Raw genomic sequence first — 16,226 nt, 5'->3', positions numbered from 1 at the left:
GACATAAGGGCAAAAGGGTAATTATACACATAATTATTATCACAGAAGGATTTATCAGATCACATGACATTTTCGTGTCTTGGGTAGCAGTGATGTGTTTCTAGATACCGCTCACTGTTTATTATGTTAAATACGTGATTTAATATAATTGCCAACGCCGCGAAAACCTATAGGGTCACACACAAAGGACTGATTGATGAGAGATAGAGTAACTAAGGAACACCGTAAGGTACGGTACACTTAAATGGAATACGATATATGGTAAGGTACCACACGCTTAAGTGATTTTGGGCATATTATAAGATATGGGCTAAAATACACTTAAGTGGGCTTTTTAGCTTGCAGCCCACACAAGTGGTTCTATAAATAGAACCTTTGTGTAGAAGCATTGTCACTCTTGATTGCATTTTCGTTTCTCTCTCTCTCTCTCTCTCACTCAAAGCCTTCATTCGTAGTAGCTAGCACTGAGATTGAAGGAATCCGTTCCTGTGGACTGAGTAGAGGCGTTGTCATCGTTCAACGTTCGTGGTCGCCACAAGAGGTAACGATTCTATCACTGATCATGCCCATTCGTAAGGATCATTAAAGGAGAAATTTTTAAATTACGCTGCGCCTTGGACGCCATTCTCCTTCAGTGGTATCAGAGCCACTTACGAAACCATGAATCTGATAACTGTTTATTTTCTGTATTAATACGATTAAAGACAGAATGAATCAAAGTTTAAATTGAGATCGATCAAGTTATATATATGATATAAGTAATCCTGATGCAAAATACATTATATATGATATAGTGTTCTTGTTTCGTTCATTCAAACACTCAATGATTGTTTTCCTTTGAGCGATCAATGGTCGTTTGCTTCTTGATCCGACATTAGTATGGTGAAGCAATGACGTGTTGATCAATCATACTGAATCAACAATCGAGATGTGTTTGACGGTCTGAAATTGGTGCATTAGGGTTAGTGACGGCACAAGGGTTGTGTTGTCAGAGAGTTATGCGATTGGGGTTGTGACTGCACAAGAGTTGTGCTTTCTAAACACTTTTTCGAACAGTGTTAACCGGTTAACGCATATGGTTAACCGGTTAACGCGAAACGGAATACAGCTTTCTAACAGTTTTCAACAGTGTTAATCGGTTAACGTATTTGGTTAACCGGTTAACGCAGAATAGACTAAAAATTATGAACAGATTTTCAAATAGTGTTAACCGGTTAACGTATATGGTTAACCGGTTAACGCAAGGCAAAATTCACCCGTTCGGCTAACTCTGCGTAATGTGATCGGTCGTCGAGATTTAATTTGGTTTTAATTGATTAAAAGAATTAAAATTGATAATAATAATAATGTGTTTATTATTGTCTTGTGGTGATCGGTTATGGCCTTAGTTTTCCTTTATTTTGTTTTGGGTTTTAAAATACGACCTGCGTGTCGTGCCTCTCTTTTAATCTCTCAATGTAACTTCTTTTCTCATCTCACTCCCTCGTGTGTAAAATGAGTTTCTTTATGTAATGTAATGTTATGAAGAAATCAAAGAGGTTAGTGCCAAAGGAGGACAACCTTGAAGATCTTGCTTGGAGAAGCTTAGATCGTTATTAGGTTAGCTTAGGTTCTCTCATTGGCTTGGGAGAACAATTGCGCTAGGGGCCATAACTGTTTCATTATATATGTATGTTGATGCATGTGAATGTATGTTGATGCATGTGAGAGACGATTTATATGATAAATAAGCCGGTGAGATCAGAATAATTGCAAATCCCCTCAAATTAAATATTAAGTTTATGCTTTCCAAGTTTTAACACTCATCAAGACTAGTATCGGATAATGTAGGTTTCGCCTACGCGAGGTGCATGTTCTATATTAGTAAGGTGCGATGGGATAATTGTAATATCCAATTGTTAAAACAATGGGTCAAACTTAACTAAACAAATTATAATAATATTATATATGTTTTCTTTCCAAGTTTTAGCACTCATCAAGACTGGTATCGGATAATTTAAGTTTCGCCTACGCGAGGTGCATGTTCTATATTAGTAAGGTGCGATGGGATAATTGTAATATCCAACTGCTAAAACAATGGGTCAAACTTAATTATGATAATATTATATATGTTTAGAAGCAAGAGTTGGGAATGATCCATAGGATGGATTGGAATAAGGAGTTATTCACCCAACTAAAATATTCGAGAGTTGTATGAGATACAATTGGAAGGAGTTCCTACCTAAATAACCTAGTTTTGTGTAATCCGCCTACGTGGACTTAGAACAAAGTGAAATATGGATCTCGACCCACTAGAAAATCTTCCAACGAGATTTTCTAAGTCAAATGATGAGGGTCATTTGTTTTGAGTAAAATAGTGGGAGCATATTTAATTAAAGGCCTAATTAAATATATCAATGATACTTATATTTTCATTAATCTCAACAAACACATCTAACAAACATTTTGCGATCAATCCTTGAGAAGGATAAATTGTCTGGGACAAATTTCTGGATTGGCACCGAAACATGAGGATTGTCCTCAAACATAATAGAAAGATGTATGTCTTGGAGACACCTGTTCCTGAAGAGGAACCTCCTAGTTCTGCACCTAAGGCAGAAAGAGATGCTTACAAGAAGCATGTCGATGATGCCAATGAAACTGCTTGTCTCATGCTGGATGTCATGAACTCAGAGTTGCAAAAGCAACATGAGAACATGACAGCGTTTGATATGATCGAACACCTGAAGATGCTCTATCAAGAGAAAGCAAGGCATTAAAGGTTTGAAGTTTCAAAAGTCCTTTTTCAAGGCAAGTTAGCTGAGGGAGCCCCTGTAGGTCCCCATGTGCTCAAGATGATTGGGTACGTGGAAAACCTTGAAAGGTTGGGTTTTCCCCTCGGAAGGGAACTTGCGACTGATTTGATCTTGCAATCGTTGTCAGATGGATTCAGTCAATTTATCCTAAATTTCAAAATGAATGATATGGACAAATCACTTCCTGAACTGCTAAGCATGTTAAGAACTGCTGAGCAAAACCTGAAGTCAAAAGGGAAGTCCATTCTGATGATCGGAAATGGAGAGAGACAAAACAAAAGGCCCATCAAGCAGGGTGATAAAGGGAAAGGCAAGGAAGTTGCCAAACCCAGACCCACTGTTGCTGCTTTGAAGCCTAGTGGAGGCATAGCAAAGGCAAGCACCTGCTTCCATTGCGGTAAGACCGGACACTGGAAGAGAAACTGTCCAAAGTACTTGGAAGATGACAAAATCTCCATTCACAGGAAAAGGTGAAAGAGCTGATGATCTTTTGGCCCTCATACATACTGATGTATGTGGACCACTGAACATACCAGCCAGAGGAGGTTTTCAGTACTTCATCACATTCACTGATGATTTTAGTAGATATGGTTATGTGTATTTAATGAAACACAAATCAGAGTCCTTTGAAAAGTTCAAGGAATTCAAGAATGAAGTACAAAACCAACTAGGTAAGAATATTAAAACTCTTCGATCAGATCAAGGTGGTGAGTATTTAAGCCTAGAGTTTGATGACCATCTGAAAGAGTGTGGGATCCTATCTCAACTCACTCCTCCTGGAACACCCCAATGGAATGGTGTATCTGAGAGAAGGAATCGAACCCTGTTAGACATGGTCCGATCCATGATGAGTCACGCCGATCTTCCAAACTCCTTTTGGGGACATGCACTGACAGCAGCTTACACACTTATCCGTGTTCCATCCAAAAAGGTTGAGAAGACACCATATGAGATATGGAGTGGTAAGAAACCACATATGTCTTACATGAAGATTTGGGGTTGCGAAGTTTATGTGAAACGACAAATTTCAACTAAGCTTGAGCCCAAATCTGACAAATGCTTATTTGTGGGGTATCCTAAAGAAACAAGAGGGTATTACTTCTACAATCCTTCTGAGGGAAAAGTGTTTGTCGCTCGAACTGGAGTTTTCCTAGAAAATGATTTTATTTCCAAAGGAATTAGTGGGAGGAAAGTAGAGCTTGAAGAAATTCAAGAATCACAAATCATCGATACACCTATGGAGGAATTAGATCAGGAAACACAAATAGTTGTGGAAGAGCAACCTGCTCAAGTAGAACAAGACCAGCGTAGGTCAAGCAGGATACGTCACATACCTGAGAGATATGGATATCTCATAACTGATCAAGGTGATGTATTACTCATGGACCAAGATGAGCCTGTGACCTACCAAGAGGCCATAACTGGTCCCGAGTCTGAGAAGTGGCTAGAAGCCATGAAATCTGAAATGGATTCCATGTACACAAACCAAGTTTGGACCTTGGTAGAGCCTCCTGTAGGAGTTAACCCTATAGGATGCAAGTGGGTCTTCAAAAGGAAGACTGACATGGATGGGAAGGTACATACCTATAAGGCAAGACTGGTTGCAAAAGGATATAAACAAATTCATGGGGTTGACTATGATGAAACCTTTTCACCAGTTGCAATGCTTAAATCTGTTCGGATTTTACTTGCTATCGTTGCATATCATGATTATGAAATATGGCAAATGGATGTCAAAACTGCTTTCCTTAATGGGAATCTTCTTGAGGATGTGTACATGACACAACCTGAAGGATTTGACATACCAGAAGAAGCCCAAAAGATATGTAAGTTACAAAGGTCAATCTATGGATTGAAGCAAGCTTCCAGAAGCTGGAATCTTCGTTTTGATGAAACAGTAAAACAATATGGATTCATCAAGAACGAAGATGAGCCTTGTGTCTACAAGAAGGTTAGTGGGAGCATGATCGTGTTCCTGGTATTATATGTAGATGATGTAACACCCCGATAATAATATGATAATTATTTAAATTAAGTTAATAATATATTTATTAATTTAATTAGATAATTGGATTATTATTATTATTATTTTTGGAATTATTGAATTATTATTATTATTGGAATAATAATATAAATTGGAAAATATATATATGTTGGAATAAGGAAAAAGAGTTTTCATTTTTGTAAAAGGGTTTTACGTGAAAACTGAGAAGCTGCAGAGAAGAGGAGAAAGGGGCAAAGAGGAAGAACCAGAGAGCAAAGGTTGGAGAAGAGAAGAGCTTGGAGCTTAGAGATTGCCGGATTAACTCAGGTAAGGGGGGTTTATCGTCGTTTAATGGGTATTATGGGTTAGCATGTAATGGGTAGTGATAAACCGTTGAATTGACCCTAATTGGGATTGGGAATGCTGAAAATTACGTTGGATAAACTGTGTTAAAAACTGTAATTGAATCCGTAATTGTGTGAGTCCTGTTTTCCCGAACGTATAGCTTTTTACGGAATTGGAATCGGAGGTCCGGAAGTCCTCCAACGGCGGAAAATGCGGAGAATTCTGCATTCTGCTTTGTGTTAGCGCAGGAACAGCTTCTGTCTTGCGTTAACCGGTTAACCCAGGGTGTTAACCGGTTAACACTGTTATGTATTTTGAATAATTGTTGTTTTGTCTGCGTTAACCGGTTAACCCAGGGTGTTAACCGGTTAACACTGTTGGGATTGCTGAGATATTGCTGTTTGTGCTGCGTTAACCGGTTAACCCAGGGCGTTAACCGGTTAACACTGTTAAGTTTTGGGCAGGAAGCGTGTTTGTGCTGCGTTAACCGGTTAACCCAGGGCGTTAACCGGTTAACACTGTTGAAAAGTGAGAAAATTGATATTTTAATGTTGTGTACATAATTGATGTTTGGCCTATAGTGGCGTATGATGTAATAGGGATTAATTCCCGCTATTTTGAGCAGTATAGGTATTAGTAGAGTGTGCTAAAACTGTGTTTAATTATTTGACATGATATGATGTGTTGATACATGCGTTGATAATGTATGATAGTATGCATAATGTTGTGAATGTGTATGTTATGCATGTGTTGTGAATGGACTGTTTTATGGCTTAGAGAGTGAGCATCGGTCCATTGTGGATTATTGTTGTGATGTTGCATTGCTAGGTGATTAGCATGCATATTGTGGCCTTTATGGTGGTAGCTAATTCCCATGGTGAGGAATTAGTGAGTTAGTCATTGGACTGTTGTTGATGTTTGCATGCTAGGTGATTAGCGTGCATAGCATGGCCCAATTGGGGTGGTAGCTAATTCCCATGGTGAGGAATTAGTGAGTGAGTCACTAGGTCTCAAATGAGTGGGACTAGTGGGCTTGGTAGCCGTGCCTGGATTTGGACGGTGAGCTTGAACTATATGTTCAAGAGTAGTCGGTACTGTAGCACCTCAAATTTGCACCTACCATTATACATACATTTTCATATTAGGTCATAGCATATCATGATCCATTGCATAGCATTTGCATTATTCCCAGTTGCCTCAAGTGCAAGACAGTCAAGGAATTAGGTCAAACCTATCTCCTGATCAGTCAACCAAGCAAGCAAAGGAATTTCTCATTGAACCAATGCCCTAGGTTTTGTCCAACAAGTTCACATGGCTTGGAGGTCTATTTGAAGTATTTTGGTCAAGGGTTGAGGGCTCAGAGGTCAGCAGTTCATACACAGACAGTCAAAAACCCTAAAAGGTCAACTGTCAGTCAAAGTAGTGGATGGTGGTCATGCTTGTGGAATTTGGGCACCATGGTCAATAATCCAGAGTTCAATCAACTTGGGACATCATTTGAAGTCAAATTCTCAAGGAATTAGGGTTTGGAAGTCATCAGTCAATGCACAATCAGTCAGAAACCCTAAAAGTCAACTGTTGGTCAACTGTCCATTTAATCAGTGATTGGATGATTGGAATCGGTTTGTGAGAGTTCATTCATGTCCAAATAGTCATCATATATCATGCCAAACACCATCATGGAAGAATTTGAAGCCAGATCAACAATTTCCCAAAGTGGAAACTGGGCCTGTAACTGAAACTTACCAAAAATGGAAAGTTTTGATCCTCAAACTTACATTGTGATAAAAGCCTCAAATGAATTTTTGCCCAACATGAAAGTTGAAGATCTTGTTCTCCCATTTCCAAAAAGTCCTAGAACTCTCAATTCCCATGTATGGTTGGCAAGTTATGATCGAATCGATTTTAGAAAATCTTGAACTTCAAAGGGCCATATCTCCCAAACCGTTTGGCCAAATTTGGTGGGGTTTTTTCCTACAAACCACATTTTTCATCCTCTTTCCAAAAATATAAATTTCATGACCTAAAACCTTACCAATCAAAATGGCATTTTTGGACCTTTTTCATTTAAATTCAAAGTTTGACCAAGAGTTGACTTTTTGACTCAAGCATTTTTTCAACATTTGGCCAATTGGAACAGCTCATAAATATCATTTTAAGTGTGTTTGCAAAGCCAAATTATGCAGAACATGTGAATCTTGTTTGTTTGCTTGAATTACAAGAAAAGTACCCTTTGACCATACTTGCACCATACTTGTTTATGCATCCACCATACCATGGTTTGTACTCTCAAAACAGAAGTTAGCAAGCCATTTTTCTGTCATGTTGAAACCTCATCATGCAGCCATACACCAACAAGTACACATAGCCATGCTTGCTCACTTGAATTTTGGCAAAAAGGACATTGTTTCAAACATCCAATTGTTGAACCATACCTTGTACTTGCAACAGCAGATCTAGTGGCAATGGTGCAGCATTCTTTCTGTCATTGTTTGGATACATTACTAGCAGCAAGACCAACAGAAATGGAGGGAAGCTAAAAAACACTTTGGCCTTTCTTTTTCCAAAGGAGCTGTCAAAAGCACCCAAAAGCATGGGCCTTGCCATGTCTGGTACTGCTCATAGCAGACCAAGGCTTTAATGTGCTGTGACTGGTAGCAGCATGGGCATGACACCAAAAACAACAGCCAATAGCAGGTTTTGGAAAGAGGATTTTCATGTCATGAGAAAAACACATAGCAGCAGCACAGCAGAGAAAAAAGATATAGACTTCACTCATTCAACACTCACCCTTGGCCATTTTCTGAAGTAAAAACCTGTAAAACTCAAAAGAAAAAAACACATTGCAGAGCCAGCAACAAAACAGCAGGGTTTTCTTTTTATCTTTTTGCTGTCACTTTTGAAACACAGTTAACACCACAAAGCAACATAGGACAGCAAAGTTGAAGCACCATTTTTCCTGTCATAAAACCAACAACAGCATTTCATTTTCTTTGGATGGTGATTCTCAAACTTACACACACCCTTAGCCATCCCTCAAGAAAAAGAACTTGCTAACAACCTTGCCCTCACCTGACTGCTTGCATCTCAAAGATTCCCTGTCCAAACTCAAGAAGCAAGGGATCTTGCTATGAGCATTGGATTTTTGCTGTCAAAACACATAACTTTCAAAATAACCAACATGACCTAACTTAACCAAAAAACCTCACTTTTCTGTCATTTGCCAAGATAACACAACCTGCTATTTGCCTTTGGAAATTCTGCCAAAAAACCCTACAGTTCCAACACATTGCATAGCAACACTTCATTTTGAGATGATGGCTCACTCTCTCAACTGACCCTGCTACTTGTCTCTTAACCTTTCCTGTCCAAACTTCAAAAACCTCACTTGGCCACTGCATCATTTTCTGTCATACACACACACATAGAACAAACAGCCCTGCCACAAAATAACTAAATCTCCAAACCAGCAAAAAAGGCACCACACCCCTGTCATGAAAAGATCCTGCATCATTTTTCCTGCCCTTGGTAGACAACAGCAACCTGGTTCATAAAAAATAAACTCACTTGCATTATGCCAAACCTTGCCTTGCATTGTCTAAAAAAAACTGCACCATTTCCCTGCCATAACAAGACCATTAGCAGACAAAAACAAGCTGACTGAGGCCAAAATCTTGATTTCCCTCTCATTTGGCACTGTTGGAAAACTGTTAAAAACTCCATCTTTCATGGCTATGCTTGGTACTGCAGAGACCAATCTTGTTCATTTTTCTGCCACACCACAAAATCCTAGCAGCAGACCAACCAAAGGTTCTTGGACCTGGCCTTGCATTTTCTAAAATTGTCCAAACCACAAGACAGGTCACAAACCTTGCCTTGCCCTGCTATCTTGCACCTCACCTCATCTGTCCAAAACAAAGGCCAACCTAACACAACCTAAAAACAAAACAACAGAACTGATTCTCTCACTTTGGCTGAAAAAAACACATCTTATGCCTTTTTTTCATTTTTTCTGTCATAAGTTTCCAAATAACTTACCTGGCCATTTGTGTTTTTGCTGTCAAAAAAACAAAGGGGCATGATTTCCTGCTACAAGCCACAAACACATCAAACCAAACACTTCTCACTCATTTCTCCCACCTCATCTTTGCTTGCTTGAGTTTTTATCATTGGCTGTCAAAACAACAACATACAATCAGCAGCAGCATACCATTTTCCTCACCATTTCCTGTCATAAATAGCAGCAGCATACTACTCCCCCTCTCAAAAACACATTGCAGAAAAAGCACTCATCCTACAAAACCTGTGTTTGACCTTGCCCCTTTGGCATTTCAAACTTTCTGTAAAAAACCCTAAGGACCAAAGCATGCCCAAACCTCATTTTCCTGGCACCTGAACCACCTTTGACAGCCAAGAAACCTAGAGATTTCATTCATTCATTTGCTCAAAAACCTAACCTATTGCATTGTGTGAAGCCTGTTCCAAAACCAAAGAAACTAAAGCATAGCATTTTGTTCATCTCAATTTCTCATCATTGCCAAACAGCAGCCAACCTAACTATACCAAACCAAGAACTTCATACACTCTCTAAAAAACCACCTTGCTGCTTTTAGCCATTCCCATTTTCCTGTCAACAAAAGACAGTGGCAGCTACAGACCAGCCTTGCCCCCACTTGCATTTTCCAAACAAAACCTAGCCATTTGCCTTTTCACTATCATTCACTCATTACACCCACTTGCAAGACTCACCATGAACCAAACATAACTTGGCCTTGCTTATGACTTCATCACAAACTCATTTTCTGTCAAAACATAACACAGCAAGAAAACCATGATGTTCTCATATTCCAAAAGCCTTCACTTGGCCAAACTCCAAAGAACCTTACCAACACAAACCAACTGCTAACAAACCAATAGAACAAACTCACCATTTGCAAAAACTCACTTTCTACTCAAAAATCCAAATTTTCAAAAGTCATATTTTCCTCAAGTCCCTTGCAAACCATCCATTCAAACACCTTCCATATAACATGTAGAAGCTACTATAGGCAGAAAATCCCATCTGTAATCATTAAATCATCATATCCAAATCTCAAGTTTTCACACTTGCAACTTGAATTGGCTAGAACAGTTGAGGAGGTTTTAAGGCAAATTCTCAAAGGCATTACATTCCTGGAGCATCAAAGGAGCTAAAGGGATCATCTAGCATCATTAAAAGCACCTCTAACATCACATTCAACATTGCCCTGTTCAGGTTAGCAACTTGCTTTCGAAATGCTTGATAGAATGGTTTTCATGACTTAATGTGTGAATGAGAAATGTTATATTCAACCCCCTGAACATGATTGAATGCCTATTTTTATCCAATTTTGCTCGTGTGCGGTTTTGAGTTTTGCTGCTAGGGAGTTAGGGTTTCTGTGTTCATCATGATGTATCTTTGTACACACTGCACCATTTTGAATTTCATGACCATGGTTGTTTTAAGCACATGAAATAGGTGAACTTTGGTTTTTATTTCGTTTGATTTCGTGCACTATAGAGGAAGATATGTGTTGCTGAAGTTTGAAAAATATGTTTGATTTTGGGGAGGAAGATGATGCCAGGGCGCGCGCATTTCAGATTTAAAATTATTGTTTTGTTTATTTTGACTAGAATCAACAAAGGATCACCAAGTGACTCACGGCCCAGTGGTGGGCGCGCTGAGTTGAATTGCCAAGGGGAGGGGTTCGAATCCCATCTCCCCCCATTTGTGTTTTTTCTCTCTCTTTCTTTGTTTAAAAAGTGCATTATTTTTAATGTTTTCTTTTAACAATTTCCATTTCGATTTTTATTTTTGATTCTTGTCTTACTTAACATAAAATAAATATGTGAACATGAAAAATGACAAAAAATATGAGTATTTGACTTTGTTGACTTTTTTAGACCATTTTGTGAATTTATCCCGATTTTATGAGTTCTATTGACTAAATCTCATCTTGTGTGTTTCCTGTGGTTATTTTGATCTTTCAGACCTGGGATTTTTATGTGAAATCAATTTAGGGTAGGAACATGTCCCCTTAGACACTTAGGATAATTTTTTCGCACAGTGCTCGATTTAATTCTGACAAAGTCCCGATTAAATGTTTTGACCTCCTAAACTTGTCCAAGTGAGATGGAATTTGACATGCTTACCATGCTATGTGTTAGGTTTGACCATGATTTATTTGTTGATTTTTGGAAATGTTTGAGTTGACTTTTGAGTTAAGTCTTGCTGTTGACTTCTATGAGCTTCTGTTTGCCATATTTTGATCTAAATGGTTCATGAAATGATGATGAGGATTGATATGAGTGTGAATCCAATTGGTTGTGTTTCCTAGTGGGTTGAGCATGATTTGGGATACTTGCCCCTTGCTGCTTTGACTTTCTCATTCATTTTTGACCCTAGGCTTGCCCTAGTGGTCCTATTACTCACCTTTGAGTTTGTGATTTCAGGTTGACCATCAAATGGCCATTGAGACCAATTCTTTTGATTGAGCTTACCCAAGTATCATTGTCTAACCTCTTTGTTTTGTAGGTGGCTTGGCTCACATGCCCTAAGCCTTATGCCTTGCACATCCTTGTGCCCTCTAATGGACTGTTGTTGTCTGTTTCTGTCTGTTTTGTTTGAAGTTGTATACTAACACCTGCTTGACTGTTTCAGGTGCTTTAGTTGCTTAGTTCCTTGTGAACTTTTTGCTTTGCTTTGCTTGTATAAGCAATTTGCATTGAGGTATGTCTCTTCTACTTCATGTAGTCTGGAAGACCTGGCCTGTTACTTGGCCAGGCAACTGTCTGAAGTCCTCCTTAAGAGGCAATGTTTGTGATTGTTTACTTTTGTCCTTGCATAGAGTCAAAGACCTCCTAAGTGAAGAGGCAATTGGTGGAAGGTAGGGATATGCAACCTATCCCCCACTATTCAGTGTGTCATCTGCCTTGCTCACACCACTGTGTTGATGCATTGCAGATACAAACCCAAGATCTTGTACAATTGTACAGTTGAGTCAGTTTTAATGTGTAGAAGGGTTCCCACTTTCTGAACCCACACATTCTTGTCTTGAGCTCTCCCAGGCCAGGGATAAGAGCTGTGAGGTCTCATCCTCACTTCATCCTTTCATCTGCTTCACCTTAGTCTCTCAATGGCAAGGTTAAGAGCACATTCACCCCATTCCAGAGGTTTGTTTGTTGAGGTTGATATGACCCCTTGACTAAAACCTAACCCTTGTTTGAGCCACTTGTTTGTGTATAGCGTGTGCTATCTGTGCTTGTAGGATTGTTTGACTTGCTTCCTGTGCAAGATAGGATTGTTTGACTTGCTTCCTGTGCAAGTTAGGATAGTTTGACTTGCTTCCTGTGCAAGTTAGGATTAGTTTAGACTTGCTTCCTGTGCAAGTTAAGTGTGTGTGGCTTGCTCCCTGTGTGAGCCATACTTAGGATAGGTTGGCCCTTGTGCCATCTAGCTAGAAACCATAACTTAGGGTTGATTTTGCAGGACAACATCTAGGCTCGAGTCGTAGTCTCCCTAGTTGTGTCTCCCTCTGTTATCTGGTTAGGCTAGTCCTTTATCCCTGCGTAGGGGAACTACATCGCCCTGATCTTCACACCAGATGAAGTATGTAGGCAGGAGATTGAGCTGATCTCTCCGGGCGCCCTTTCTTTCTTTTGTGTGTGTTGTCTGACAGTTGCTAGGCTCGAGTGCCTGACTCCTTAGCAATTTGTTGTCTGTTTGTTTGAATGCGTGCTTGACAGTTATAGGCTGAGTCCCCGACTCCCTATCAACCTGTTGTGTTGTTGTGTGCTTGGAAGCCGATGTAAGTCCATCGAGTGGCATTTGGGTTCCAGTGTGTGTGTTTTGGTTCGGATGCTGATGTAAGTCCAGCAATTGGCATTCAGGCTCCACGTTTGCCTTTTTGTGTGTGTTTTGGTTCGGATGCTGATGTAAGTCCAGCAATTGGCATTCAGGCTCCATGTTTGCCTTTGTCTAGTTTGTTTGTGTGCGTGTCAGCCGAGCTACGAATGCTCTGATTCTTCTCTCGTCCGAGAAGATACGTATGCATAGGATGCGACATCCTAGCGAGCATGTGTTGTTTCCCCAGTCCGAACTACTTGGACTCTGATGTCTATGCCTGATAGACTAAGTAGGCCCAGGATGCGACATCCTGCCGAGTCAGTTTCAGTCAGTCTCTTTTGTCTCTTTCAGCCAGTGTATGTGTGTTTGAGCAGTGTTTAGCAACCAGTTTTCCTTTCTAGTGTGCGTGGATCCCGTAGAGTACTACGGATGCGTAGGGGTGCTAATACCTTCCCTTCGCATAACCGACTCCCGAACCCATCCTCTTTGGTCGCGAGACCATGTTCTTTCCAGGTTTACTCTGAGCGTTTCCTTTCCCTTTTTTGGGATAAATAACGCACGGTGGCGGCTCTGTTGTTCTTCTTTTCCCGCCGGTTTTTCGCGCGATGCGACAGCTGGCGACTCTGCTGGGGAAATATAGAGAAGTTGACCTGTGCTGGTCCATCTTCCCTGAGCGAGTCTCTCCTAGCGCTCTCTAGGATTAGGGTTTTGGTTGCTTTCTGCTGTTGTATTTATTGCATTCATTGTATATATGTGCACTTACTGTTTGCATTTATTACTTGCATTAATGTTTGCATTTCATTCATATTCATCTGCTGTGCTGTCTGTGTTTCTCTGTTTGGGGGTGGGAGTTACTTGAGGTAAAAGGCCCAATACCCAGGCTATGAGTGAAATCTAGGAAACCTAGGAATAGAGTGATTCATGGGAAGCGGGTGGTATGGCGCCACTTAGCGGAACATTGATATCACGAGCAGTTCAGACCCTGGTGGGATATTATCGGTGCATACATCGGGTGTGCACAGGATGATATTCTGCGAAAGGTTATTTATGCTGCGTTTCTCTCGACCTTACCCTGGCCTAGACGACACCCGTGAGTGGGGAGGGTTTGATCATTACAGGTACAGTTGCTGATTGGTTGGTGATGTGTTGGTGACTCTTGGTACTGATGGTGACTATGGATTAGGGGCATTTATTTCTGGGACGCCAGAGTTCTGTCCATGGTTTATCAGCGTGTTCCGTTTATTTCGGATCCCCGGGCTGATTTGAGAGTACTTGTTCAGAGGATCCGTTTGTCACCCGTCCAGTGTTGGTTCCTGTGAAGATAGTGATATAATCTCCGGTTCCGTTTATTTCGGAACCCCCCCCCCCCCCAAGATTGGATTTATGGTGACTTGATCCCACAGATTGACTGATTCAGAAAAGCAGAGGGTCTACAGTTGACTTGGTGGCACAAGGGCCTGCATTCATGCATTTGCATCATATCATCTCGCATTCATCTGCATTCAACTCATGTATGTCCGTACTCAGGGTCCATTACTCTTGAAAAAAAAAAATCCCGGTTGAGAGACATCCAGATGTCAAAATGTTGTTGATGAAATTTTATCTGTCTCAATGAAACCAGAAAAACAAAAAGAGAGAGAACTGAATATTCCTAGTACGGACAGACATTGCATGTGTGAGTCATACTAACCCACTTGCTGTTTTGAGGTGTCAGTATTCAACCGGTACGCATAGTTCGTCTGTTCAGATAACCTGCTGAGGGTCAACAAATCCAAGCTGATGGATCTTCTCAACGCCGATGTCCTTGAGCTGAAAGGGATGATGAGGGAGTTGTTCAGTGTTGTGCAAGGGCTTGCCTTGGGACAGAAGGCCATGTCTGAAAGATTGGAAAGGATTGAGAAACGGTTGATAATGGAGAAAGTTCAGGAGAAGGCTCTGTCCTCCGAAGTGAACAAACCTTCTGGTACTGTAGCAGAGAAACCCTCCGACAGTGGTCCATTCAAGAAGAAGGTTGAGCCAGTTGGTGTGCCTGCAAAGAAAGAACGTAGCAAAGATCGTTATCATCCTTACGCTGCCACCGTATCCACTCCTGTCAGCAAATCACCTGTTCAACAGCAACAACTGCCACCTCAACAGAAGACACCAGGGGCTAAGAGCCAGGTGAAGAAGAAGAATGAGGATCGTCAGTTTGAGGAACCACCCGTGACTTACGCCCATCTGTTCCAAAGGTTGATGGATCTTGCTTTAGTTCGGCCGAGGATTTTGATTCCTATAGAACAGCAGCGGAGGCCTGCCAACTATGATGAGAATGCCAAGTGCGAGTTTCACTCTGGGGCGCCCGGACACAGCATTGAAGGTTGCAGAGCTTTTAAGCATCTCGTCCAAGATCTGGTGGACTCCAAGGCTATCAGCTTGGCCCAAATAATGAATAAAGATGTCAACCCCGCACTCAGGCAGAGACCAGCAAAAGTCAAGATGGTGAAGAAGGCCGAGAAAGGAGTAGAGATGATTGAAGAGGGTCAGCTAAAAGGTCCAAAGGCTATGTTTCCAAAACTTCTGCTACAGGATGGAGCCTTACCTGCTGTTGATAATGCTTATGCCGCCGTCACTACAGAAGAGTGTGTATTGATGAAAGACACGACCCAGAAGATGAAGAAAGTAGAAATGGACGGTGTAAGATGTAAAGCACCCAGTCTGGCAGTTGAAACCGTCCAGGTAGAGAAGGCCCTTGTTGCTGAGAAAGAGAAGAAGCTGTCCATCTCTTCTTATAAACAAGCTCTGGAGGTGGTGAAGAACCAAGAGGTCCAAGGCTGGGGAAGGATCATTGACATCGTGGCAAAAGCAGACATGTTTGGAGTCGGTTATCATCCGGACTTAGAGTCGTCTAGACCAAATAGAGGATGTCGCCCACCATACACCTTCGTCAGTGCAGGGATGTTGGATCCTGGTCATGCCCGTTCAGTGGGTGAAGATGTTGACAGCAACCGCGAGCTTGAGGCGTGGATAAAGTCGTGCGTACCAGGCAACTGGAAGGCCTCCAAAAGCATCACTGTCACTCATTCTGAAGAGTAGTATTTCTGTGTTTTAATTTTGTTTGCATGAAAGCCATACGTGTTGCCCGACACGTAATGGTCCATTGTAAGGGCCATCTCATGTGTTTCATTATGCAACATTTTGCATCAGTAATGAATGGATGTTTTTGTAGTTAAAAGCAGTGTTCCCTGTTTTTCATTTAATT

The 16,226-nt window shown here is 40.9% G+C and overlaps 1 protein-coding gene across 1 annotated transcript; it reads left to right on the top strand.

Moving 5' to 3' along the window:
- The first annotated feature begins 11,422 nt into the window (after positions 1–11,422).
- LOC127123614 (uncharacterized) lies at positions 11,423–15,617 on the top strand. Its single transcript, XM_051053814.1, has 3 exons — positions 11,423–11,872; positions 14,696–15,174; positions 15,554–15,617. Exons 2-3 carry the CDS (start codon positions 14,768–14,770, stop codon positions 15,615–15,617), a joined length of 471 nt encoding a protein of 156 aa, XP_050909771.1. The 5' UTR covers positions 11,423–11,872; positions 14,696–14,767.
- The last annotated feature ends 609 nt before the right edge of the window (positions 15,618–16,226 follow it).

Source organism: Lathyrus oleraceus, chromosome 2, assembly GCF_024323335.1.
Source record: "Lathyrus oleraceus cultivar Zhongwan6 chromosome 2, CAAS_Psat_ZW6_1.0, whole genome shotgun sequence".
NCBI classification, from domain to species: domain Eukaryota; kingdom Viridiplantae; phylum Streptophyta; class Magnoliopsida; order Fabales; family Fabaceae; genus Lathyrus; species Lathyrus oleraceus.
Note: the sequence above shows the minus strand (reverse complement) of the source record. Positions and strands in the feature narration are given on the sequence as shown.

Excerpts from the sequence above, each read along its gene's own strand:
- LOC127123614 (XM_051053814.1), top strand. The coding sequence starts at position 14,768 with ATGGATCTTCTCAACGCCGATGTCCTTGAGCTGAAAGGGATGATGAGG. Across the intron at positions 15,175-15,553 it reads AAGAAGAATGAGGATCGTCA|GATGGAGCCTTACCTGCTGT; the intron begins GTTTGAGGAACC and ends CTTCTGCTACAG.